Source organism: Mustelus asterias, chromosome 17, assembly GCF_964213995.1.
Source record: "Mustelus asterias chromosome 17, sMusAst1.hap1.1, whole genome shotgun sequence".
Classification (NCBI taxonomy): Eukaryota; Metazoa; Chordata; class Chondrichthyes; order Carcharhiniformes; family Triakidae; genus Mustelus; species Mustelus asterias.
This window is the reverse complement of record NC_135817.1, coordinates 7,448,175-7,473,900: the sequence shown is the minus strand read 5'-3', so window position 1 is coordinate 7,473,900 and position 25,726 is coordinate 7,448,175. Positions and strand designations below refer to the sequence as shown.

Here is a 25,726-nt window from a genome sequence, read left to right as displayed (position 1 = left end):
AGGCTATATTTGGTAATGTGCTTTTTGTTAAAATCTTCCCTGGAGTGCTCTCTTTAGTTATTGAAACAACCAAGTTCTGTTTCATTGCGAACAAACTAAGCATTATAGCGATTCACCAAGGCAACAGTGCATTTTGCAATCAGGATTTTGAATTTTCAGAAAATGCTCATTTTACCTCTTTGTGTGTTGTCTCCTGGTAATACAGCTTGTCAGAAGTTGTGAAAACATCATTTAGAGGGACTTGGGGCTTGTGATAAGTGATTGTAAATGCCATCATTACACTGCGCAGTTACTGCCAACTTGATGCATAAATGCCTAAAGTGCAATGTATCAGTGGAAATCAGACCTACACAATGTGCCAGTGAACAGTACTAATTGGTTAGGAGTGCATTGACCTCTGAAGCAAGGTAATGGTACATTACCAAATGTAGCCTGTAACTGCAAAGTCACTTGTTTAAAAACTGGAATTAAAAAAACGATCGCGTTTGCTGCAGAAAGATTCAAAATTCCAGTGGTTCCACTAATTATGGTCATGTCCTTGGTTATCTTTCCTCTTGAGAGAAGAGTGGGTGAAAGAGAGGCCACTTAAAGTTTAAAGTTTATTTATTAGTCACAAGTAGGGCTTACATTAACACTGCAATGAAGTTACTGTGAAATTCCCCTAGTGACCACACTCCAGCGCCTGTTCGGGTCAATGTACCTAACCAGCACGTCTTTCAGACTGTGGGAGGAAACCGGAGCACCCAGAGGAAACCCACATAGACATGGGGAGAACGTGCAAACTCCACACAGACAGTGACCCAAGCCGGGATTCGAACCTGGGTCCCTGGCGCTGTGAGGCAGCAGTGCTAACTACTGTGCCGCCCTCTGCATTCCTGATTTCACCTCGGAGTTAATCAATTAAAAGTGAATTTGTTGTAAAAATTCTTCTGCGGATCAATTTACTTTTATTATGTTATGAATCATGCATTTAGAAAGTTATATAATACTTGGTATCGGTATTCCCACTTGCTGGCATATTTTTGAAACTAGAGTTATTTCAGCTAACTGACCAAGTGGTGTTGAGTCATTCAGGCATATTTTCAAACTGGAATGCGACCTATACAGCTACAGGAAGATTTTAATAACTAAATACATCCCAGTGCAACAGGCAATGTAGGGGCAAGAAAAGTTCTGGCAATGCAGAGAGCTTTAATTTTATGTTTTCACTTTGGATGAAGTTTCTTCCTGTCGAAAGGTCACAGAGAGTGGCTGAGGCAAAGACTATTGCATTGTATAACGGCATTTGAAGCAGAGGAAGATACAGAGCTATGGGAGGAGAGCAAGACGATTAGTTCCAGATTGCATTAGTAAAGATGGGATGGACACAATGAACTTGCAAACTTTTCCATTTTATACTTAGGACGAGGATCACACATTGACCTTTTGTGATCCACCTAATGATTTGTTTCATTCCTCCCAACTTTCAAAGTGTCCTCATCTTACCAGATGTAATTTTAAAAACTTCATTCTGCCCCTTATAACATTGCTAAATATGACATTCACAATACATATCACCATACTACCAGAAGGATGTGGATGCTTTGGAGAGAGTACAGAAGAGTTTTAGCAGGATGATGCCTGGCCTGGAGGGTATTAGCTATGAGGAGAGGTTGGATAAACTCAGTTTATTCTCACTGGAATGAAGGAGGTTGAAGGGTGACCTGATAGAGATCTACAAGATTGAGTGGCATGGACAAAGTGGGTAGTCAGATGCTCTTTTCCAGGGTAGAAAAGTCAAGTATGAGGGGACATAGGTTTAAGGTGCGTGGGGAAAAGTTTAGAGGAGATGTGTGAGACAATTATTTTACACACACGGTGGTGAGTGTCTGGAACGCGCTGCCTGGGGAGGTGGTGGGAGCAGGTACGATAGCGACATTTAAGGGGCAACTAGACGAATACATGAATAGGATGGGAATGGAAGGATATGGACTCCGTAAGTGTATACGGTTTTAGGCAGGCATCATGATCGCTGCAGGCTTAGAGGGCCGAAGGGCCTGTTCCTGTGCTGTACTTTATTTTGTTCTTTGTTTTTTGATTGCATCTTAGAATTGATGAAACTCTTTAAGGCAATAAAATATGTTCAGCAATGTTTATATCCCAAATATATTCATTTGTACTAATATCGTGGTGTAAACTATGTTATATTGAGCCATCTTGTACACTTTTGAGAACAGTGCTGATTTGTCATTTGTCATCCTGTTACATTTCGCTGATCTAAACATTGACGCATATTTCCTAATTGCAATAAACTTATAGTGCAGTTACAATTCAGAGCCCAATTCTGCTTGATGCCCTGACAGATGTACAGAGCTGCTGAACAGCATAATGACATTCATGCTGGAAATTTGAAATGATAAAAAATACAGGGGAAGCCCGTCAGTTGCTGAAAGGGAAAGAAGGGGGTTTCCATGTTTGGGATTAAGACCAATCAGAACACTTTTTTATTAAAAGCAAAATACAGTGGATGCTGGAAATCTGAAATAAAAACAGAAAACGCTGGATAAACTCAGCAGATTTGGCAGCATCTCTGGAGAAAGAAAGTCCGTATGACTCTTCTACCCCTGTAAAGAACATGACTGTCTTCTACCTTTCAGCGTACATTTCCAGCGATTTTTGGTTTTAGTTTAGATTGGGGAAAATCAATTCTGAAGCAAGAGCAGACAGTACGATTCAAAAGAACATTGTTTATTGTGGTGGCAGCCTTCTGTGCTTCTGCTGCCTTGCTGCAGAGGAAGATGATGGGTTGAGAAGGTTCATGATTCACCAGCCTGTTTTCTCTGTGCCCTTTTCCCGGGCAGCAGCTCCCCTCTTCCAGTGCCCAAAACAATCAGCCTCTGGAGGTCATGGCCGTCAGTGACTGTCTCCCAGTTGTCTCCCAGTCTGTCATATTCATATCTCGTGTGCAGGTGTCCCTGTAATGGAGGTATGGACTCCCAGGAGGTCGTGACCCAGTGGTCAGTTCACCTTACAGAAACCTTTGGCTATATAGCCACCATCCTGCTCAGATAGTTCACTCAGTAAGTTAGCACTGTTGATGGAATTAACACAAGTCAGGACATCTGAGTTTGTGACCTTGTCTTGCATCTCTTGGCCAATATCTAGCGGTCAAATTAATGATCGGAAAAATGAAATCAAATAACAAGATAATTTAGGTTTCAAATTGTTCTTTTCTTTAAGAAAGAAACACGTGGTGAGTGGGAGGATTTAAAAATAAATTAACTACATGTTGCTGTGCAATTTGATCAATGGGTTCACCCATTGGTCTTAGTCATTGGCACCATTCTCGTCTTCAGTCTATCCCGTTAGTCAATGTGGAATGGTCCACTTTTCACTGATGTGCTCCTGTTACTGCCTGCTCAGGTCTTCAGAAAGCTCTCCAACAGAAGAACGGAAGCAAAGCTGACACAAAAGTGTTTTTTGCGAAAGGTTCGGCTTCTAACCATAGCATATTGTTTCAGGATATATTCTTCATCCTGTTTTTAACTTTGTTACTTTTTGAATGGTTTTGAATGAGTAACACCTTGTACTTTGCAGCTGAATGCTTTCCTGATCCTGACCATATTCTTTTTATGAGGGCTTGGTGGCAGAGTTGAGAGACATTATAAGATCAAATGCTGTTGCTTCAAACCAGAAAGGACCCATTGTGAATGGTGATAGAGCATGGGTGCAATAGCATTTAATGATGGGCACAAAATGAGAGAGTCTACATTCAGTGAGAACCTCCTGTTGTACATCTATCATAACAAGAAGGTTTATTAAAGGACCAGTTTATTATGGAATTTAGCAAAATAATAAAGACAGTACTTGTGCAAACAAAGGCTCCCGCATGGGACGTTTGTGATTCCAAACTGATATTTCTGTTTTCGTGTATGTGTGGTTTAATTACATGGAATGGCTGCCCTGTGTTTCTCCTTCACTGGTTACTATTTCCACTGAGAGTTAGTTGTGGGTTAGGACTGGATGAAGGTCAAGCCAAGCTTTTGGAGAAAAATGAGAGAGAAATAGGTTGCTATGATTTCAAATTGCAGTGGATCCTTTTCACTAAAGATTTGGAAGAATACCTTCCATGGCAATGAAACAGATAAAACGTATAAACCTGTTAAGTAGTTTAAAGTTGAAGTAATTCTATATTTTGCAACATGTTTGTATCTGTGCCTATATAAACATCATCTGAACCAGACATGAGAAAATGGCTCACTAACCAATCCAAGAAATTGTCAAGATATTTAACACATCTCTGCGGGTTTATTTTTGGAACTAATTTTTCAGTTTTATCCCTGTTCTCAGAAGAAGACAGTTCCATTCAAACTATACCTAATAAACTGTGGAGAAGTGATTGTATTTTTAATGAAATATAAACCAAGTAATGCAGAAAACAATGCAGTGGAAGTGAAGATTATTTTGAAATGTAGTTATTGTCTAATAATCTAAGCTTGTGTCTTTGTTCTTTTGTTCCAGTCGGAATCAACTCTCCACATTACCACTGTGTCTCTGTACCCTTCCTCTTAAAGTCTTGATAGCCAGTAATAATAAGTTAGTGTCGCTTCCAGAAGACATTGGACAGCTGAAGTTTTTAATGGAACTGGTATGTATTTTGTTATGAACTACATTTATTAACTACATTTAAAGAGCCTGTTCCTGTGCTGTAATTTTCTTTGATCTTTATAAGCAGCTGCAGGGATATTTGGGACATTTTGAGATCCTTGATCTCCTTCATTGCTGAAGCTGCCTCCCAAGAAGCTCACTTGTCTCATTCATGTCAGACCCCTTTTCTCCCTCAACAATTGCAAATTTTCTACAAAGTCCAAGTTTGTTTCAGACTTTGAAAACAGCTCACTGATCAGGGTTGGGTGTGGCGTCCTCTTACACCTGGTTGTTTCTCATATTCAATCTCTTGTTCTCTCTCTGTCTTCATCTTATTGATCACACAAAGATCAGCATCCTTGAGGTTTCCTCTGCAATTCTTCTTGCATCTTGTATGTTGAAATGACCCATTCTCGTTCTCCACACCAACTCAATCTTTCCGTGGACATCAAAACTACCTAATCTCTTATCATTTTTTCCTTCTCACGATTATCAGAATGCTTTTCAGTACATTAACCAATCACTAGTTCCCAGTTGTTTTGCCTTCCTCATCTGGTGATGTGACACAGTTTGATCTGCGGCCCTTCACGTTGGATTCTCAATTAATATCATTTAATGAAATCTAGAATCCACAATATAGGGAGAGAAGGTGAACAGTGGTATGTACAGCAAAGTCCACAAAGAAAAATGAAATTAATGGCCAGATAACCTGTTTTAGTAATGATGGTTCACTGGCCAAACCTCCTTGTTCGACTTAAAGAAATGCTATGGGATCTTTCATGTTCACGAGACTCCAGACAGGATCTCAAATTAATGTCCCATCTAAAAAGTGGCACTTCTAACAATGCAACACTCTCTTTGTATCACACTGAAATATTGACCTTGATGCTGTGCTCAAGTCTCTGGAGTGAGTGAGGTTTGAATTCACCATTTACTGAATGGAGGTGAGAATGTTACCCACTGAAACAAGACTAATATTTAAAGTTAATTAGAGGAAGTAGTGAAACCAGAAATATGGATGAGTGAAGGCGGACTAAGGCAGTATCTGTGCGGAGATGGTAGGACAAAATCCCACTCTACATTAGGCATTATCATTAGTTACTATCTGCGTTGCCCTTGCCGTATGTTAGCCACTGGATGTTATGGATCCAAGAAAATTTACATTTCACACAGTTTCATTCCATTTTATAAATTAATTGGAATAATCTTAGTTTCAAGATTGTATTAAGTGGTCTGATGGAATATAATACTATAAGCTGCTTCATCCAGTAAAGAATATTAACATATTCAATATGACAGCCTTCTCATAATAGATCAGGGTGACATATGTGCACTTATTTCTCTATGTGATAAGATACTGACCCTTGGGGGGCTGCACTGAACTGTGGGAGATAGAGATTACTTTACCTCGTGGACTATTCTGAACCCTTTTTAGTAAAGAAATGTTCTCTAAAAACAAAGAAAATTACAGCACAGGAACAGGCCCTTCGGCCCTCCAAGCCTGCATCGACCATGCTGTCCAACTGAACTAAAACCCCCTACCCTTCCGGGGACCATATCCCTCTATTCCCATCCTATTCATGTATTTGTCCAGACACCCCTTGAAAGTCACTATTGTATCTGCATCCACTACCTCCCCCGGGTGCGGCAGCGAGTTCTAGGCACCCACCATCCTCTGTGTAAAAAAAAACTTGCCTTGTTCATCTCCTTTAAACCTTGCCTCTCACAGCTTAAACTTATGCCCCCTAGTAATTGACTCTTCCACCCTGGGAAAAAGCTTCTGACTATCCACTCTGTCCAAGTCCCTCATAATCTTGTAGACTTCTATCAGGTTGCCTCTCAACCTCCGTCATTTCAGTGAGAACAAACCAAGTTTCTCCAATCTCTCCTCACCTCTCCACAACTCTATGTTAAACTTGCATTCTCCTGGTCTATTAGTTGTAATACAACGTTCTGTGTTAATTTTATTTTTTGTCACTTCATACTTCACATACCTCACTGAAAACCACCCTCTCTGCCCTGGAGAAATTTTAAAGTTCTCTAATGTTTCCTAATTACACATCTAATTTTTTCTCTTGGGATCATTGTTGTTGCTGTTCTCTGTGTTCTTTCCAAAGCCAGCACATCTCTTCTGACATTTGTCGATGAGAAATGCATCCTGTTCCAAGTGAGGTCTGACTAATGCTTAATAAAGTCTCAGCATAACTTCTGTGTATTTGTACTCTTCCAACTCTGTCCAAATATCTGTTTTTGGCTTTTAGTGTCTTCTTTCAAACGCCATTGCTTATCCTCTCTTAGTCATACTCTCTTGCTTAATTTCTCCCTCTCCCCCAACCCGCTCTCCTCCATCTTTTCACTTCTTGCACTCTTCCTCCTTTGGTTGCACTTGCTCAGACGATGTCGCTTGTGTCTCAGTTGGGAACACTCATGCATCTGAAGATTGTGGTTCAAGCCACCCTTGGGAAACTTGAGCACAAAAGCTGGTCTGACATCCCAGTGCAATACTGAGGGAATGCTGCATTGTGTGAGGCACCATCTTTTGATTGAGATGCTAATCTAAGACCTCATGTGCTCAAGTCTTGACGATCCTGTGGAACTAATTCAAAGAACAGAAGAGTCCTTTCCAATATTTGCCTCGAGGCCAACATCACTATTACAAATCATTTCATTACTACACTGCTGCTTGTGGGATCTTGCTGTGTGTAAATTGACTGCTGCATTTCCTACACACAATAGTTACTGCACCTCAAAGAAGAAAGTTCACAGTAAAAGTGCTTTGGTCAGTAAAGTCCTGAGGTTGTAGACCACGAGAGACTTTAGTTCAAAACAAGTTGTACTTGTATGCATTTTAATACATATTTTCACATGTTCTTCCTCTTGTGTGCTCTTTCTTCTGCTGTCTTTCTTGCACTCTCCACCTCTCCTGTACATTATCTCTTTGTCCTCTTTGCATTCGCTGTCACTGTAATAGAAATATTAGAGCTGTGTTCTCTTTAAGTGCATTTGATTGTAATTTCTGTACAATTCCATTACGACCGTGTAATTTTCAGAAAAAAATCTAATGATTACTTTGTTTTTGCTCCCTTTTAATATTCAGGATGTGAGCTGCAATGAAATTACAGCCTTGCCACAGCAGATGGGACAACTTCAGTCACTCAGAGAGTTGAACATAAGGCGGAATTATCTGCAGATTTTGCCAGAGGGTGAAGCCATCTTTGAAATTCTCAATATCTTTCTCATTCTAGAACAAGCAGTGAAATAATTTTAAAAATATTAAATCCATTTGATTCTTTTCTTGCAGAGCTAGCAGACCTGCCACTTGTGAAATTAAACTTTTCCTGTAATAAGGTTGTGTCAATACCAATCTGCTATCGGAATATGAGGCATCTACAGATAATAGAAATGGATAATAATCCACTGCAGTCTCCGCCAGCACAGGTCAGTTGTTTTTAACAGAAACGATTACAGAATAAGTTCTAACTTTCCTTTGGAATGCTTTTAGTGTAATCAGTGTAACATGTTGCTGAGGCCATTCAGTGTTTAAGTGGGTGTGATGGTGGGATGAAGAATTTGGTTTCAACTCCTATAATCCCAATGGTGTTAGAAATTGTATGCCAGTGCCCTGACTCTTAATGGCATCTGCTTTAGTGCTGCAGTAACCTGTGCATATCAGTACACATGGGGGAGTATCTATGAATCTGTGACTTGCATGTAGTAAATCTATTGGAAAAAGGATCACAAACCCTATGTGTTGAACCCACGGTTGCTGTACAGTAGTTTATGTTCTAATAAATATTCAGTGTTATCCCACAACATGAGCCAATGTGCACATGCGACCATGTCCTACGTTAGTCAAGTTTAATAGACTATTCTTTACTTTGAAAAATGAGGAGAGATTTGCAACCCTAACGGAATCATTCTTTGCCTTGGTTTGTGCAAGTGCTCAGTTTGAAAATGTGTGCTACTTCTCTGAATGCTTTCGGTTCAAGAGACGAATGTAAGGGACTATTTGCTGCTGAGCTGGTCAGATGCTGCTACAATAATATTCTAGAAGTTTGACACCATCTGGAACAGAGCTGCTCACTTGACTGGTATCCCTAGCCTCAGTATCCACCCTGCAGTACCGACTGCAATATATGTTATCTTCAGAATGGATTCCAGCAGTTCACCAACATAGCTTGCGTTATCTGGTAACTAGCAACATTTCCAGCTAGTGTTCAGCGCAGCCCTCGGGTCAATCAAGCAGATCAGGAGTAAATAAGTGCTCCAATTTTATATCGACTGTGGCAATCCTGCCCCACAGACATAACTGGTGTTCGAGCTCCTCAAAGAAGTACAACCCCAATCGCAGGTGAAATTGGGAATTGTTTTCTGATTTCAACTTCTGTGAGACTGTAGAATCAACTGAGTCACATTCCATTCTGAAATAAAACATCAGGGGCGACACGGGGGCACTGTTTTAACACTACTGCCTCACAGTACCAGGGACCCGTGTTTGATTCCCGGCTTGGGTCACTGTCTGTATGAAGTTTGCACGTTCTCCCCGTGTCTGCGTGCGTTTCCTCCGGATGCTCCGATTTCCTCCCACAGTCCAAAGATGTGCGGTTAGGTGGATTGACCATGCTAAATTGCCCTTTGGTGTCAGGGGGACTAGCTGGGTAAATGCATGGGGTTATGGGGATAGGGCCTGGGTGGGAACGTGGTCGGTGCAGATTCGATGGGCCGAATGGCCTCCTTCTGCACTGTAGGGATTCTAATATTCTATGATCTCCTGCACCTTGAACCATGTAACTTCTCAGTCATGACTTTAATCATCACTTGGAGGCATATTAAAAACTTGAAGAGCAGTCAAATTGCCCGAGGTATCAAGATTGTTATGTTTAGTGTGTGAACAAATTCGGAAGGGAAAAGAATGAAAGAAAGGGATGACAAGGAATTAGAGGAAGATTCCCACCTGTATCCAGCATCTAGTCAGAACGTTGTCTTGGATTTGTTGGACATTTGTAGGTTTTCCTATATACCTGGTTGATCCAGATATGGATGAAAGAGTTAATTGTGAGAGAAGAGTTGAAGAACTGCTCTTGATGTCGAAACAGAACTGAGATAAACAAGGATCCAAAAAAGCCCCACTGTGGATGAAGTCACCTCTGGCACAAAGGAAGATGGCTGTCACTGGAAGTCAATTATTGTAGTCCCACGGCATCCATGATCCAACCACTTTTATCTCCTTTGTCAGTGACAAATCTTAAGTGTTCAGCTCCAGACACAACTCCTCCGGTAATAATGCTTTCCACACCAGTCTATACTGCAGAACGTGGAATGATATCCAGGCTTGGGCTGGCAAGTAACATTCATGATATATAAATAATGACCATCTCGAACAAGGCAAGTGAAGATGAGTATGTGGAATTAGGTTGCAGATCGGCCATGATCTCACTGAGTGGTGTAATAGGCTCAAAGAGCTAAACTTCCATTCTAATGTTACGAAGAGAAAGCCCAACCATCCACCATCTGCATGGTTCAAGAGACGAGTCTAAGGGACTATTTGCTGCTGAGCTGGTCAGATGCTGCTGCAATAACACTCTAAAAGTTTGACAGCATCTGGAACAGAGCAGCTCACTTGACTGGTATCTCTAGTCTCAGTATCCAACCTGCAGTACCGACTGCAATATATGTTATCTTCAGAATGGATTCCAACAGTTCACCAAAGACACTTCAACAGCATTTTCCTCCTTGTCATCTCTCCCTCTGAGATGTGCAAAAGAGGTAATATTGTGGCCGCATCTTCAACTCCAAGTTCCCCCTCAAGTCACTTGAACATAAATCACTGCCTGGATAGTATTCTGGAATTGTCTATCAACCCCATTGTGGGGGTACCATCACCACAAGGACTGCAGCGGTTCAGGAATTTGTTCCATCATCACTTCCTCAAACCAACTACAGATAGACAACTACTCTAATCATACTGGCATTCCAAGGACAAATATAGAAAAAAAGGTTTACAGTAATTCGGAAATTAGAATAAATGAACTAGTCCATAATGGCTTCTATGAGTTATTTGCATGTCCCCTTTATCCCAGTGTCTTTGTAAAGTAAACAAACCACTTGATCACCAAAAGACTTGGAGTGTAGGCTAATTTCACTTCACATATATGAGGTTTCCTTTAAGCTGTAATTAGATTACATGATATTCTCTTTTCAGGGAGAGAGCTGACTAAGAGATTTAAAGCTCTGAAGAAGTCCTGTCCTGCTCATACTCATAGGATCTCTTTTTATTTTGTGGGTTAGTCCCAAAGTTCAGAGAGCTCGCTTTCCCAGAGCATCTCCAAAGGAACTTTTGGGCCCAGGAGCATAGACGTCTGGGTACTGGGGAATGTTGTAAATTTTTTGTGGGATACGGGCGTCACTGCAAAGGCATCCTTAATTGCCCTTAAATTGTGTAACTTGCTAGGCCATTTCAGAGGGTAGTTAAGAGTCAACCACATTGCTGTGGGCCTGGAGTCACATGTAGGCCAGACCAGGTAAGGATGACCGATTTCCTTCACTAAAGGACATTAATGCGTTTTTATGACAGTTGATAGTTTAAAAATCACTATTATTGAGATTAGTTTTTCAATTCCAGATTTATTAATTGAATTTAAATTCCACCAGATTCTGTGGTGGGATTTGAACCCATTATTCTGGGCCTCTGGATTACTAGTTTCGTAACATTCCCACTGCGCTGCCTTCTCCCCTGAATGTTCCTTTACCTAAAATAACTTCACTTTCTATTCATGTAACTTTGCTGTATCCCAAACAAAGAGAGTTATTGACCTACCCAGCACTCAACTGGCAACTAGTGATCCTACTTCAACAGCACTGAGCTAAATGCTGAGGCCATAAAAGAAAACAGGCCAGAACCCTCATCCTCACTACTCACGTGACACAACATGTGAACCACTCGCGTGACATAACATGTGAACCACTCGCGTGACGTGACATGTGAACCACTCGCGTGACATAACATGTGAACCACTCGCGTGACATAACATGTGAACCACTCGCGTGACATAACATGTGAACCACTTGCGTGACATAACATGTGAACCACTCGCGTGACGTGACATGTGAACCACTCGCGTGACATAACATGTGAACCACTCGCGTGACATAACATGTGAACCACTCGCGTGACATAACATGTGAACCACTCGCGTGGCATAACATGTGAACCACTCGCGTGGCATAACATGTGAACCACTCACATGGCATAACATGTGAACCACTCACATGGCATAACATGTGAACCACTCACATGGCATAACATGTGAACCACTCTTGTGACATAACATGTGAACCACTCATGACATAACATGTGAACCACTCGCGTGACATAACATGTGAACCATTCGCGTGACATAACATGTGATTCCTGCATGCATGGCCCAAGTCGTCGTAAGTGTTAGCAATATCAATATAGTTTTACAAGCAACATTTATGTTACTGCTGCAATACAACTGTGAGAAGAGATTGTTGAAACCAGGGCTGAAAGAAAAGAAGTGGAGCCAGTTGATCATGGAGCCCACCATGAGCCTGAAGCTCTCCAGCTTGGAACCAGGCATCACCTCAGTGGGGCCTCATCGAAAGCAACTGCTTTTCTTTCATTAATTCTGATGGGTTTCTTTGTGATGGTGAACAGCAGCTGGTGGTCTAGGAATGGTAAGTGGGCCAGAGTCTTTTACTCTGGCCCAGGGACAAAATGAATTGAGAACCACTGCCATTGAACCAAGAAGATCTGCAAGTGGAAGTATTTTTTTTTCTGGATGTGAAGTAAACGTTGGGCAAACCAGTTACAAAATGGCATCTGACAAAATGATTTTCAGAATTTATTTAATTATATGTTAATTGTCAGCTCGACACGGATGATGGTAAAAGGATGTTTCTGCTCGAGGTTGCTCATGAACCAGTTCAGAAAGAATTACCTTGACACTACTTAAAAAGTAATTAGTGTAATTTCTAAAGCATCATTTATAATCTGACAGCTAAATGGAAAGCATTTTGACCTATTACTCTCCACAGCATCAGTGAGCAGTTAGTTGTGGAGGTTAAACATATGAGGAAAAGTGTTAGGTAACTTTGCAGACAGTTCTCCTGTGCAGTTCTGCCTTTACTTATACTTTAGTTTTCTGTATGATTTATTTTAATAATGTTCAGCTTCATTATGTCAACTCAGTCTTTCTGATGTCAACCTTTTTTCATTAAGCTGAGCGCAAGGCCAGATGGCAGGACGCAGGATGTCAGATGGCTTCCGAAGACACCAAATGTGACACCAAGCTGTTACAAGGACAAAGTTATAGTAGTTCCCCTCTCCCTCTTCCTGCTGTTTCATGAAATATTGTTTTACACAATGGAGCGTAGATTCTGTTATATGGATAGACACGACTCTTTTATCAAACATAAATTTTGGAAAAATACAGTTCCGTATCAACAAATAGAGAATCTTCTGCCCCCCGTATAGATTGGAGCAACATTGAAAATATACTGGACACATCAACTATAAAGAAAGAATGCAACACGGTTAATGGAATTGTATTCACTATTCCAACCAGCTAATAGGGAGCGATTTCTCCTGTTCAGTTAGATTCCTGTTGAACTATACCTGGCCTCTTTGTATTTTGTTTTCCCAATGTTTCCTTTTCTTCATTGACAGTTAGTGCCGATAACGATGACATTCTTACCTGGCTGTGTTGCTGCATTGACTTTTAATATTGAGTTTTTGTGAATTAAACTAAAAAGTAAAATTAATTTTGTATATTTCTCTTTGGTATATTGACTATTCGCTCAATACGCTGGACAACGTTGCAGTGTGAGAATATTTGGATTGTGTACAAAGTTGACTCGATGAGCTGTGTAGACCAGTCCTGATTGAACTTAGTTCTTTATTTTGCTGGAATGTTGAAACTTATTCAAGTTGCTTCTCACGATCACCAATGTGAAGATGGTCTTAAAAACAAATTGCTGGCAAAGAGCCAGTTCTCAGTCGTTGCACAAATGTGAAGTGTGAGTTTTACTTTGACTTGGTCCGGGATTGCTGCCGCAGTGTTCTGTGTACTATTCAATTTTGAAGACCCTGACATTGTTAACTTTTTTGCTGTAGAGTAGCTGAATGGCCTGTCTGGCACTACATTGGAAATGCAGAAGAGAGTGTGCAAGGGTGATGGGGGGTAAAATACAACTGTTTTTGCTCTCTTGTTGATAAATAGGGTGATATAATGTTGGGCAGCACAGTGAGCTGCAAAAATCCCATTCAGTGTTTTGCAGCATCATGTCATTCAATAAAATAGCAGCACCTTCATTGTCCCGAGCTCTGGGTCACCATCATATTGTCTCGTCCGCGCAATTGTATTTGAAGCAGAGAGGAGTAATTTATCTCCCACTTTGCGGATTGTACCATACTTCAAAACGTGGAACCTGTGTTGCATTTAGAAGCAGCTGATGTGTTTTTCTTGGAACTACATTCTGCAGATGGTAAATAATCTCTCCTAATTCTGTTTAGATCTGCATGAAGGGCAGAGTACACATATTTAAGTACCTGAGCATAGAGGCTTGTAGAATGGACAAGAATGCAGAATCCCTTTACCAGCAACCAATAGAGAAGGTTCGTGTGTCGCAGCCTGTTGGAGGGAGGTGAGTTCGAAAGCATTCCTTGTCATTTTCAGATGTGTTTTTATATAAAATCGATAACGAGTCACTGCTTTGCAGAGCCCCAACCTGCCAACGTGATCTTAACGCAAGAGACACGAGTTGTTGGTAAAATTAAGCCTCTCACGAGTTTGTGCCAAGATTCCAAAGTCTTGATTTCCGAGGGAAGCACATTTTCTCCTTCTGCAAATCTGAATAATTGCTTTCAGAAAATATTTACTTAACTCCTGGCAGCACCACTTGCAATGGAAATTTTGGGGCACACATTGAAGCTGTTCCCAATTCTTAAACCCGTGATCTGTTTGGTGGACTCCAGCTCCATCTCTGTACCTTTCCATTGAGTTAGACTGGAAATGGAAACAACAACTATCTTTTTGATCGCTGCTTGGCAGGTCTGACTGCGATCAGACACTGACTCTGCTGATCAGCGACTTGGTTGCAGCTCTGCAAGGCCCTGACTGAAGCTGCCGCTGTATATTTTTATATTGTCCTCACCCGCAACTGCTTCCGACAAAACAGCACTCATCACTTTCAAGGCAGTATGTCGCCTGCTATTGTTAAATGCACAGCACACATTTGAAGAAACAATCGTAGCATTACAAATACTGAATAGTTTATACATTTTCCTACACCCAACTTTCACATAAAATATGCAGAACATGACAGCATATGTTAAATACGCATTAAATAAAAACATTTATCATGGAAGATTTCATGGTACAGCTCAACCTATAATCAGTCTTTTTACAGCGAAGTTCATTTAATTTGACTGCACCCCTATAATTCAAGATGCCAGATTCGATTTTCTACCAAGATGTTCATCTAAATAGGTGTGCCTTCTATGATGTGCACTTTTTACAGCTGAATGGTTTGCTCAATCAATTCAGAGGGCATTAAGAGGATTAAGGGAGTAGAGTCACGCCTCCCAGACTGGTTCGGGGATCAGGCCTCGAAGGCCATGACTAAACCAATTGAGCTTTTCGAACAAACTAGCAACTTTTAAGGTCAAAATTCACCAGATTACGGCAGGGTAAAGTTGGCACATCATGGAATTTGAACATTCAATCCCTAGAGCCCAGTGCCAGATGATGAGGCTCCTGCTCCCCATGTAAACAGTTTGTTAAATCAGGGTTCTTTGTTTGTACAGTAGATTAAATGCTTGCAATGTGGAACTTTGGTGCCTCCTAGTGGTAAATGTTGCTGATCATTTTTGTCATGTTATATTCTGTGATTGATAGGATTTTCTTGTACAACAAGCAGATGTTAAAATGGGCTACTATTATGTTGTCCCGTTACCTCAGCATTCATGTTCTGACTTATAGATTGATCTTAGTTTATTTCTGAGAAAAGGCCATCAAGCCTTCCTCTACTTGACTGCATTTTCTTCTGCGCTCACCCCTATATGTGTACCTTTTCCTTTCCCCTTTCACCTCCTGGGAAGAGCAAAACAGACGTACAAAACTAATTCAGCAACCCTCTGTCAAAAACCCCTCCCTGACCCTTCAGTAGGGATCAGAGAATTTTCAAAAATATATCTAATGTTCTTGACGATATTACCTCATTTTGAGATGCTGGAAATTGGGACTGCAAGGGACCTTTAAAAATAGGTTAAAAAAGCACATAAATCTTATGTTGCAGTGTCACCCTAGTCTCTATGCTTCTCAGAGTTTTGAGATGAGCCTGTTCAGAACAACCTATGGTTTCCTGTTCTTGGTTATGTTCGTTAAGTACCGGGTGATATTGAAACTTTCTTGGCTAGGTGGAAATGCTGAGTGGACCTAGGCAACACCCTCTGATGGGATCAGATTGGAGATGGTTTATAAACAGGCCCTTTTGCCCAACTCGCCCATGCTGACCAGGTTTCCCTAAACCGAACTAGTCCCATGATGCAATTTTTCAAAGCCATCTGGACCTTTTGGCTAAGATGAAGCTCAGATCAAGCCCGGGAGGAGGTGTAATGCCTCATCCTGTCAGCTTGGATCTTGTTTGATCAAGCCCAGGATGGGATGTATATTCTCGTCTTGTCGGCTTGGATCTGGTTTGTCCCTCGTGTGGGATTCTGATTGGACTTAATTGGCTTTTTAAATTGGGAATAAAGTATCAAAAAATACAAAGAAAAACTAGTCCCATTTGCCTGTGTTTGGCCCACTAAACTTTTCCCATCCATGTACCTGTCCATATGTCTTTTAAATGTTGTAATTGTACCCACCTCTACCACCTCCTCTGGCAGCTCATTCCAAATATGTACTACCCTCTTGTGTGAAAATGTTGCCCCACCAGTTCCTTTCAAATCTTTAGGTACCTGTTCTGGAACAAGTTCCCCAGTTGTTGGCACAGCTGGTATGAGGTGAGAGCACCTCATTTAATTTTTAATCGCATTTTTGGTAGTTTAAGTTCCAGCCCTGCTCCAAGAAGTTTGATGAGATCTTCAACTCTGCGAAGGCTCCAAGAGGAATGAACATAGAACATAGAACAGTACAGCACAGAACAGGCCCTTCGGCCCATGATGTTGTGCCGAGCTTTATCTGAAACCAAGATCAAGCTATCCCACTCCCTATCATCCTGGTGTGCTCCATGTGCCTATCCAATAACCGCTTAAATGTTCCTAAAGTGTCTGACTCCACTATCACTGCAGGCAGTCCATTCCACACCCCAACCACTCTCTGCGTAAAAAACCTACCTCTGATATCCTTCCTATATCTCCCATCATGAACCCTATAGTTATGCCCCCTTGTAATAGCTCCATCCACCCGAGGAAATAGTCTTTGAACGTTCACTCTATCTATCCCCTTCATCATTTTATAAACCTCTATTAAGTCTCCCCTCAGCCTCCTCCCCTCCAGACAGAGCAGCCCTAGCTCCCTCAACCTTTCCTCATAAGACCTACCCTCCAAACCAGACAGCATCCTGGTAAATCTCCTCTGCACTCTTTCCAGCGCTTCCACATCCTTCTTATAGTGAGGTGACCAGAACTGCACACAATATTCCAAATGTGGTCTCACCAAGGTCCTGTACAGTTGCAGCGTAACCCCACGGCTCTTAAACTCCAACCCCCTGTTAATAAAAGCTAACACACTATAGGCCTTCTTCACAGCTCTATCCACTTGAGTGGCAACCTTTAGAGATCTGTGGATATGGACCCCAAGGTGTCTCTGTTCCTCCACAGTCTTCAGAACCCTACCTTTGACCCTGTAATCCACATTTAAATTAGTCCTACCAAAATGAATCACCTCACATTTATCAGGGTTAAACTCCATTTGCCATTTTTCAGCCCAGCTTTGCATCCTATCTATGTCTCTTTGCAGCCTACAACAGCCCTCCACCTCATCCACTACTCCACCAATCTCGGTGTCATCAGCAAATTTACTGATCCACCCTTCAGCCCCCTCCTCTAAGTCATTAATAAAAATCACAAAGCGCAGAGGACCAAGCACTGATCCCTGTGGCACTCCGCTAGCAACCTGCCTCCAATCCGAAAATTTTCCATCCACCACCACCCTCTGTCTTCGATCAGATAGCCAGTTACTTATCCAATCTGCCAACTTTCCCTCTATCCCACACCTCCTTACTTTCATCATAAGCCGACCATGGGGGACCTTATCAAACGCCTTACTAAAATCCATGTATATGACATCAACTGCCCTACCTTCATCAACACATGAGTTTGTCTTCACTGGGAATTGGGGGCTGATGTACAAAGCTATAACCCAGTTCTCTCCTGCACTGATTTGGCAGGCTCGCTCGATTGCAGTGCACGTAATGTGAGATGGAGAATGTTACTGATGCTGCAGCTGGTGGTCTTTTCAGGATAAATTTGAACCATGTTAGAGCATAAAGGCGTAAGCTAGCTGTCCAGCGACCATCTACAAACTTGTGATATGAAGATCTAAAATGGGAATTGTCTGCTCTCCAGCACCATCCTTCTTCACCTTGACCTAGATTCTGTACAATTAAAGAAAAATAATTGGGTGAAAGAGGCAGAAATGTTCGTAGTTGCTCGGAAATCAAAACGAAAATGAATCTTTTGTCTATAAATGTCAAATGTATTACCAGCTATTCCCAGAGTTATAAATGCTGTACACGAGGAAAATTAAGATTGGATTCTTACTGAATCTGTGCCAAATCGGGTGCAGCTTTTGATAATGCAGTGTGTTCACTGGGAATTGCTAACACCGTGCACTCATTATGCTAATAGTCTTTAGAGATTCGAGACTTTGCTCTTTTTTTTTTGCAGGAACAGTGATTTAGACAGTATGTTGTGGTGACAGCGACGGCTTCAGTTATTTCATTTTGAATTTTTCTTTTTTTTAAGCATTGAAGACTTTTATCCTGACAAAAAGCAAGATTTTGACTCTGGAATCGGGAGCGACAATGGTGATAAGCGCCTGTCTGCGACTGAAGTGAGTATTTCTGACATCTTGATAGATCCATCTGACAGGCAAAACTGCTAAAGTAACAGGATCTCTAAGAGGCTCATTGATGGCTTAACTGAGCATGCAAAACATGAAGGCAATTCAGAGAAGGCACAGGCTATCTAGTGTAGCTCAAATCTTCATTCCTGCGTTATCAGTTTTACAGATATGTTTCACTATAAAAAGCCTGTGTTTGACACAAACGTGCAGTTTATTTTTATAACAGAATGTCTAGTCACTATCATCTGAACAATAATAGAGAATGCTGATTTTGATTCTGAAGGCCCCTTACATTTTCAGTAGTCAGTATATCAAACTGTCATTTTTTTACAAAGGGCAAGAACCTCTTCTGATGCGAGTAATGCTCCCTTCTGTGTACATTTCCTGAGTTCAGCAGAATTGTACTTTCCTGGCTGAGCATTGAGATTCAACTGTTGTTCAAGATACAAATGGAAAGCTGTAAAATAGCTGGGATGTCAAGCTTTGCCTTGCTATCAAAGGCTTATGTTAATTGATTCAGTGTTTAACTTGCACAAATTGATAGCAGTAACTTTAAGCTTGTTGTAAAATATGTTGTAAATTTATAGCAGGATTCAGAAGCTGACACAGGAACAGAAATCTGATCGCTGGCACTTTCCACATGACTGAAAGCTGTCAATGATTAAACTATAATTAGATTAGACTAGGTTAATTAGACTATAACACGTTATCGTAGATGCAGAAGAAAGAATCTTTGTCGAGAATAATACCAATTTAGAAACATGTATGATCGGAATCCCAGGACTTATTTTCCTTTTTGCAACCTTGTAGCGTAGTGTCCAAGCCAGTGATTATTGTTAAGATCATACAGATCGTCTGTGGTGCTAGTTGGTTTTATACTTTAAACTACTGTCGTCTTGAATTTAGACAATAAATACGCAACCTAAGATACACACAGGAAGTGGTAATACACTTCTAATTGAGCATAAAAGTGCTACTGACTTATCTGTTTATTTACTTGGAACATCCTTTATTTATTCACCAATTAAATAAGCCTCTTGTGGTCAGGAAGCAGAACGGGCTTGTCTTAAATCTTCCATTCCAAACTACTGTTTTATTATAGATTGCAGTGACCATAAAGCCTCTTATTATTTGGAGGTTAGAGAAGAGACATTTTAACGTGAAGACAGAGACATTTTCCTGTCAAAATCCTGAGAAATTATTACAAAAACCTAAAACAAAGTCTGGGAAAACACTATGTATGGCCATACATGACCATATCCTCGTGCATGGTCTTGGGGTATTAAAACTCAAACACATTGTGTAAGACTGTGAGCCTCATCCAGGCCAGACCAAGAAGCAGTGGCAGGTTGGGCATTACAGAACCAGTTCAGAAAGAAAAGAAAGATTTGCATTTATTTTGCTCTTTTCGCAACCACCGGATGTCTCAAAACATTTTACAGCCATTTAAGCAGTTTTGAAGTATAGCCATTGTAATGTAGGAAACATGACAACCAGTTTGTGCACAGCAATGACCAAAATCAACAATGTGATCATGATAAAACAGATAATTTTAATGATATTGATTGAGGTATAAGTGGTGGTCAGTACACCAGGGATAACTCCCCGATCCTCTTCAAAATGGGTACTTTGCATCCACCCGAACAATTAGATCAGGTTTCAGATTAACGTCCCATCCGAAAGACGGCACTCCAATATTCAGATGCTCCTTCAGTGTTGCACTGGAGTGTGAGCTTTGATTTTTGTGCTCAAACCCTGGATTGGGGCTTGAAGCTGAAACCTTGTGACCCAGAGGTGACACGAGAGGGCTACTAGTGACAGAAGTTGGGTTTTTAAAGACAAGTTTTCATAATTTCCTGGCACCAACCCACACATTAGTAGATTTGCCAGCTTGCTGTTACCTTGGTCGTATTTGATTACCAGTCTATAAAGACAGTCATTAGGCTGCTATATATGTGAAAGGAAGTTGAAGTATTTACACCAAATGGCAACTCCAGACTATTGCAGAGTGTTTCGCAGCCAGTGTTGGATGTCTATTAAACTTCAATTCTTTGTAGTTTAAAAAGAGTGAATTATTGTGATTTTGTTTTTCCCCCTCCTGGAATCTGTGAAGTCCAAGGATGAATTTGTTGCCTTTGACTTTTGTACGTCCATGCAAAATAATATCAACCATAAAACGGGAAAAAAAAGTTTCTTGTATTGTTCTGGATTACTTATTTGATACCATTATGTGGAACAAACGTTAGTGAGAAAGCAAGAACAAATAGTTGGAAGAAGTAATTTTATTTTTTGGCAAAATATTTTCACATCGCAATTTGTTATTTCTAATTTCTCTGATATTGAGCGATACAGTTAACGAGACCATTCCCGTGGACAGTATTTGCTATTTGTGTATGTCAGTGATACTCTTTCTGAAAAGGGGGCAAAAATGCACCAGGAGCAGTCATGTTCTTAACCCAATGTTTAACCAGCTCCTTTTGGGCAGATCTAATTCGTCACAATCTTGGGCTTGTGCACATATCCATTACACTGCATGGAAGGGGAATTCTTCTCATGTGGCATCTTGTTGGAAGGCTATTAATTTAGAATTGATGACCCGAAACACTGCACCTATTCCAAGTACAATAGCCTTTTATGTCTATGTTGTTTATGCCTCTTAGCTTTTAAAAGACCTTCACCACCTCAACCTGCCATCTTTGTAAGAAAGATAAGTTCAGCCTTGAGTCACAGATATCGACTATTGTTGCTGTTCTCTAAGTTGCCTTCAGTGCATCAGATAGCTGTTGAAGGTAAACTGCTCAAAGTTGGACATATGAGGTACGATAGAATAGTGATTATGTTGCGGGACTAAAGATGCAGAAACATGACTTCAAATCCCTAGGTGATTTAAATGTAGTTAATACAGTTGGATTTAAAAGCAAAACTCAGTCATGGTGTCCGTGAAACTTCTGGATTGTTGTAAAAATCCATCTGGTTCACTGATGTCCTTTAAAGAAGTAATTCTGTCCTCCTTATCCAGTCTCGTCAAATGTGACCCTACACCCATAGCCATGTGGTTAACTCTTCTGTGCCCCCTGAAATTGCTTAGCAAGTCATTCAGTTGTATCAAACCCTACAAAGAAATATAATGAGAATACAATCAGAAGGACCTAGGCACCATCAGGATGAAACTGCACCCAACCCAGTCAACCTTGCTGATTGCCACCCATTTCCTTCCTTCACCTCATAAGACAGTATTCCTCTATGTTGAATACCGTTTGGGAGAAGCACTGAGGGTACCAAGGGCACAATGTATTCTCTGAATGAGGGACTTCAATGTCTACCATCAAGGGAGTCGGTATCACCACTACTGATCAAGCACTTGATAGTTGGACCTGTGTCAGATGATGAAAGAACCAACATGAGTGAAAAATCTACCTGACGTTGTCCTCACCAATATATACCTGTTGCAGTTTCCTCTGTCTCTGATAGTATTGTAAGAAGTCTCACAACACCAGGTTAAAGTCCAACAGGTTTATTTGGCAGCACTAGCTTTCGGAACCTCAAGCTTCTTCATCAGGTGAGTGAGGATTTGTGATCACAAACAGCCCTGTTTGTGAACACAAATCCTCACTCACCTGATGAAGGGGCAGTGCTCCGAAAGCTAGTGCTGCCAAATAAACCTGTTGGACTTTAACCTGGTGTTGTGAGACTTCTTACTGTGCTTACTCCAGTCCAACGCCGGCATCTCCATGTCTGTTAGTATTAACAGGTGTGATCACCGTGCTGTCCTTGTAGAGATGAGGTCCACTCTTCACACTGAAGGCATCCTCCATTGAGTTATGTGACACTACCACTATGCGAATTGGGATAGATTTAAAACATTCACTGGGCGCCCATGAGGTACTAGGCCAGAAGCAGTCCCATGTATACCCCTATTACCATCAAGCCAGGGGCTTCATCCTGGCTCAGTGAGAGTGCATGCTGGGGCATGACCAGGAATATCTCAGAATGAGATGCCACCCAGATGAAGGTGCAACACAAGATTACATGCATGTCACACAGCAGAAGCAGCATCCTATCTCACAACTGAGACATCATATCAAAGCTCTGCAGTCCTGCCAAATCCAGTTTTGAATGATGTGGAGGCTCCAAAAATATCCTCATCTTCAATGATGTTGGAAGCCAGCACATGAGTGCTCAAGACAAGGCTAAAACATCTGCAATCTTCTTCAGCCACCATACTGATCCATCTCAGTCTCCTCCTGAGACCTCCATCATCACAAAAGCCTGTCTTTAGCCAATTAAATTCACTGTAAGAGAGAACCTTCATCACGTGGACTGCAGCTGTTCAAGGAGGCTGTTCACCATCTTCTCAAGATCAATTTGGGATGGGTAATAAATGTAGGCCCTGTCAGTGCCCTGTCTCTCTCTCTCTCACACTCTCTCTCTCACACTCTCTCCCTCCTGCGAACTAATAAATTAAAAAAAAACATTCTGTGCCTGTCCTCAACTATGGTATTTACAGTGCTACAATAATTAGTTTCAATCAAGTCCATAAGTTTAAGGGGAAGCTGGATAAATGCAAGAGACAAAAGAAAAGAGGGATGTGCTGATAGGCTGAGATGAAATATAGTGAGAAGAGTCTCGTGGACAGTAAACATTGGGGTAGACTTGTTTATATTCTGGAGAATTTTGTACATTGCATTGTTTGCTTAGCTTGGCAAACAGTCAGTCCTTAATTCATAGAATCATAGAATCTACAGTGCAGAAGGAGACCACCTGGCACATCGAGTCTGCACCGACCACAATCTCTCCCAGACACTATCCCCGTAACCCCACATGTTTTACCCTCCTAGTCCCCCTGATATTAAGGGGCAATTTAGAATGGCCAATCAGCCTAACCCACACATACTTGGACTGTGGGAGGAAACCGGAGCACCTGGAGGAAACCCACGCAGACACGGGGAGAATGTGTAAACTCCACACTAACAGTCACCTGAGGCCGGAATTGAACCCAGGTCCCTTGCGCTGTGAGGCAGCAGTGCTAACCGCTGTGCCACTCTGAAGTCATCCATGGTTGAATCCATTTATTTTTTTCACCTTTTGTTATTAACCTGCCTCGGTTTATATACTTTTCTCCTCTGTTCTGTTGTTTGTTGTCTTTCTTTTATCTACTAAAATCAATGTACCATTCTTAAGATCCTTTGCTTAATCAGTGCAAGATGTTTTGCATGTTTTAATCCGCCTTCTGCTTGTCACCCTGCCAGATAACCATTGCATCAGCAAAATGTGTTAAATCACAAGAGGCAGTCTGCTCCGTCCCTTGTATGAATAGAGCCAGCAACGCAGGGCTAATGGCTTTACTATCTTTGCATTTCTGGAATGATTTATTTTCATTGATTTTTTTTTTAGATTCAGTTAGATCTTTCTGTACTCTTGCAGATTACAACTTGGATGACGCAACAACAACTATAATCAACAATTTTAGGAAAAGGATTCCAATTTTTATTTCAAAGTTAATGTTCTTTTGCAGAAATCATTGTACATCTCTTGGAGTCGGGGAGAAGAGGGTTTGATGTTTACAAAGCCTTCGATTATGCTATTACATTTGTTTGTCGTATTTAATGTGAGATTTCTGCCTTTAGCCCTCAGATGAAGATACAGGCAGTCTGACCCTTCAGATGGCGCATATCTCCGAAGAAAATCAGTTGCATAAACAGGAGGAATATTTGAATGTTAGATCAATGAAAGGTAAGCTGTTTATGATTAAACAACATGCCTGTCAAATTCCCCAAGCTGAAGATTAGGCAATCTGACTCGTTCTGAGCAAAAGTAAATGTGAAGTGGGAACAGGAAGAAACAACTTAAATGGAACAATAGAGGAACCTTGGAGTGTAGATACTTGGACCTTGAAATAAAGCATTGGTTTTCTGGTTTTTATACACAGGGCGCTGATTACAAAGGAGGCAATGGTGAATCTGCACCAAACATCATAGAAAAGATATTTAATTGTGGGAAACATTCAATGTCAGATTCACTGGGACAATACTAGAATGAGCAATATAGCCACGAAGAATGTTGAAAATTTGGTGGGGGCCCTTGTTTCCCCCCCAATCCAGGCCCAACTTAACCTGACACTGGATCTCTCCACTGTTTCAACTCTGGCCTTCCCAATTCTGCCTCTGTCCCCCCCCCCATTCTGCCTCTGTCCCCCCCCCATTCTGCCTCTGTCCCCCCCCCCATTCTGCCTCTGTCCCCCCCCATTCTGCCTCTGTCCCCCCCCCATTCTGCCTCTGTCCCCCCCCCATTCTGCCTCTGTCCCCCCCCCATTCTGCCTCTGTCCCCCCCCCATTCTGCCTCTGTCTCCCCCCCCATTCTGCCTCTGTCCCCCCCCCCATTCTGCCTCTGTCCCCCCCCCATTCTGCCTCTGTCCCCCCCCCATTCTGCCTCTGTCTCCCCCCCATTCTGCCTCTGTCTCCCCCCCCCCCATTCTGCCTCTGTCTCCCCCCCCCCCATTCTGCCTCTGTCTCCCCCCCCCCCATTCTGCCTCTGTCTCCCCCCCCCATTCTGCCTCTGTGTCCCCCCCATTCTGCCTCTGTGTCCCCCCCATTCTGCCTCTGTACCCCCCCATTCTGCCTCTGTACCCCCCCATTCTGCCTCTGTCCCCTCCCCATTCTGCCTCTGTCCCCCCCCATTCTGCCTCTGTCCCCCCCTTCTGCCTCTGTCCCCCCCATTCTGCCTCTGTCCCCCCCATTCTGCCTCTGTCCCCCCCATTCTGTCTCTGTGCCCCCCCATTCTGTCTCTGTCCCCCCATTCTGTCTCTGTCCCCCCACCATTCTGTCTCTGTGCCCCCCCATTCTGTCTCTGTGCCCCCCCCATTCTGTCTCTGTCCCCCCCCATTCTGTCTCTGTCCCCCCCCCATTCTGTCTCTGTCCCCCCCCATTCTGTCTCTGTCCCCCCCCATTCTGTCTCTGTGCCCCCCATTCTGTCTCTGTGCCCCCCCATTCTGTCTCTGTCCCCCCCCA

General features: G+C 41.9%; 1 protein-coding gene across 7 annotated transcripts in view; it reads left to right on the top strand.

Moving 5' to 3' along the window:
• lrch1 (leucine-rich repeats and calponin homology (CH) domain containing 1) overlaps positions 1–25,726 on the top strand; it is a 209,014-nt gene that overhangs the window by 131,620 nt on the left and 51,668 nt on the right. For all 7 annotated transcript variants that reach the window (XR_013499884.1, XR_013499883.1, XR_013499882.1 and 4 more), the window contains exons 3-8: positions 4,501–4,627; positions 7,724–7,829; positions 7,928–8,064; positions 14,162–14,292; positions 18,620–18,707; positions 24,347–24,452. Coding sequence is in view for 3 of the 7 variants with exons in the window: in XM_078232222.1 (XP_078088348.1) it covers positions 4,501–4,627; positions 7,724–7,829; positions 7,928–8,064; positions 14,162–14,292; positions 18,620–18,707; positions 24,347–24,452 (695 nt within the window). In the remaining 4 variants the exon portion in view is untranslated. The remainder of the gene's footprint in view (positions 1–4,500; positions 4,628–7,723; positions 7,830–7,927; positions 8,065–14,161; positions 14,293–18,619; positions 18,708–24,346; positions 24,453–25,726) is intronic.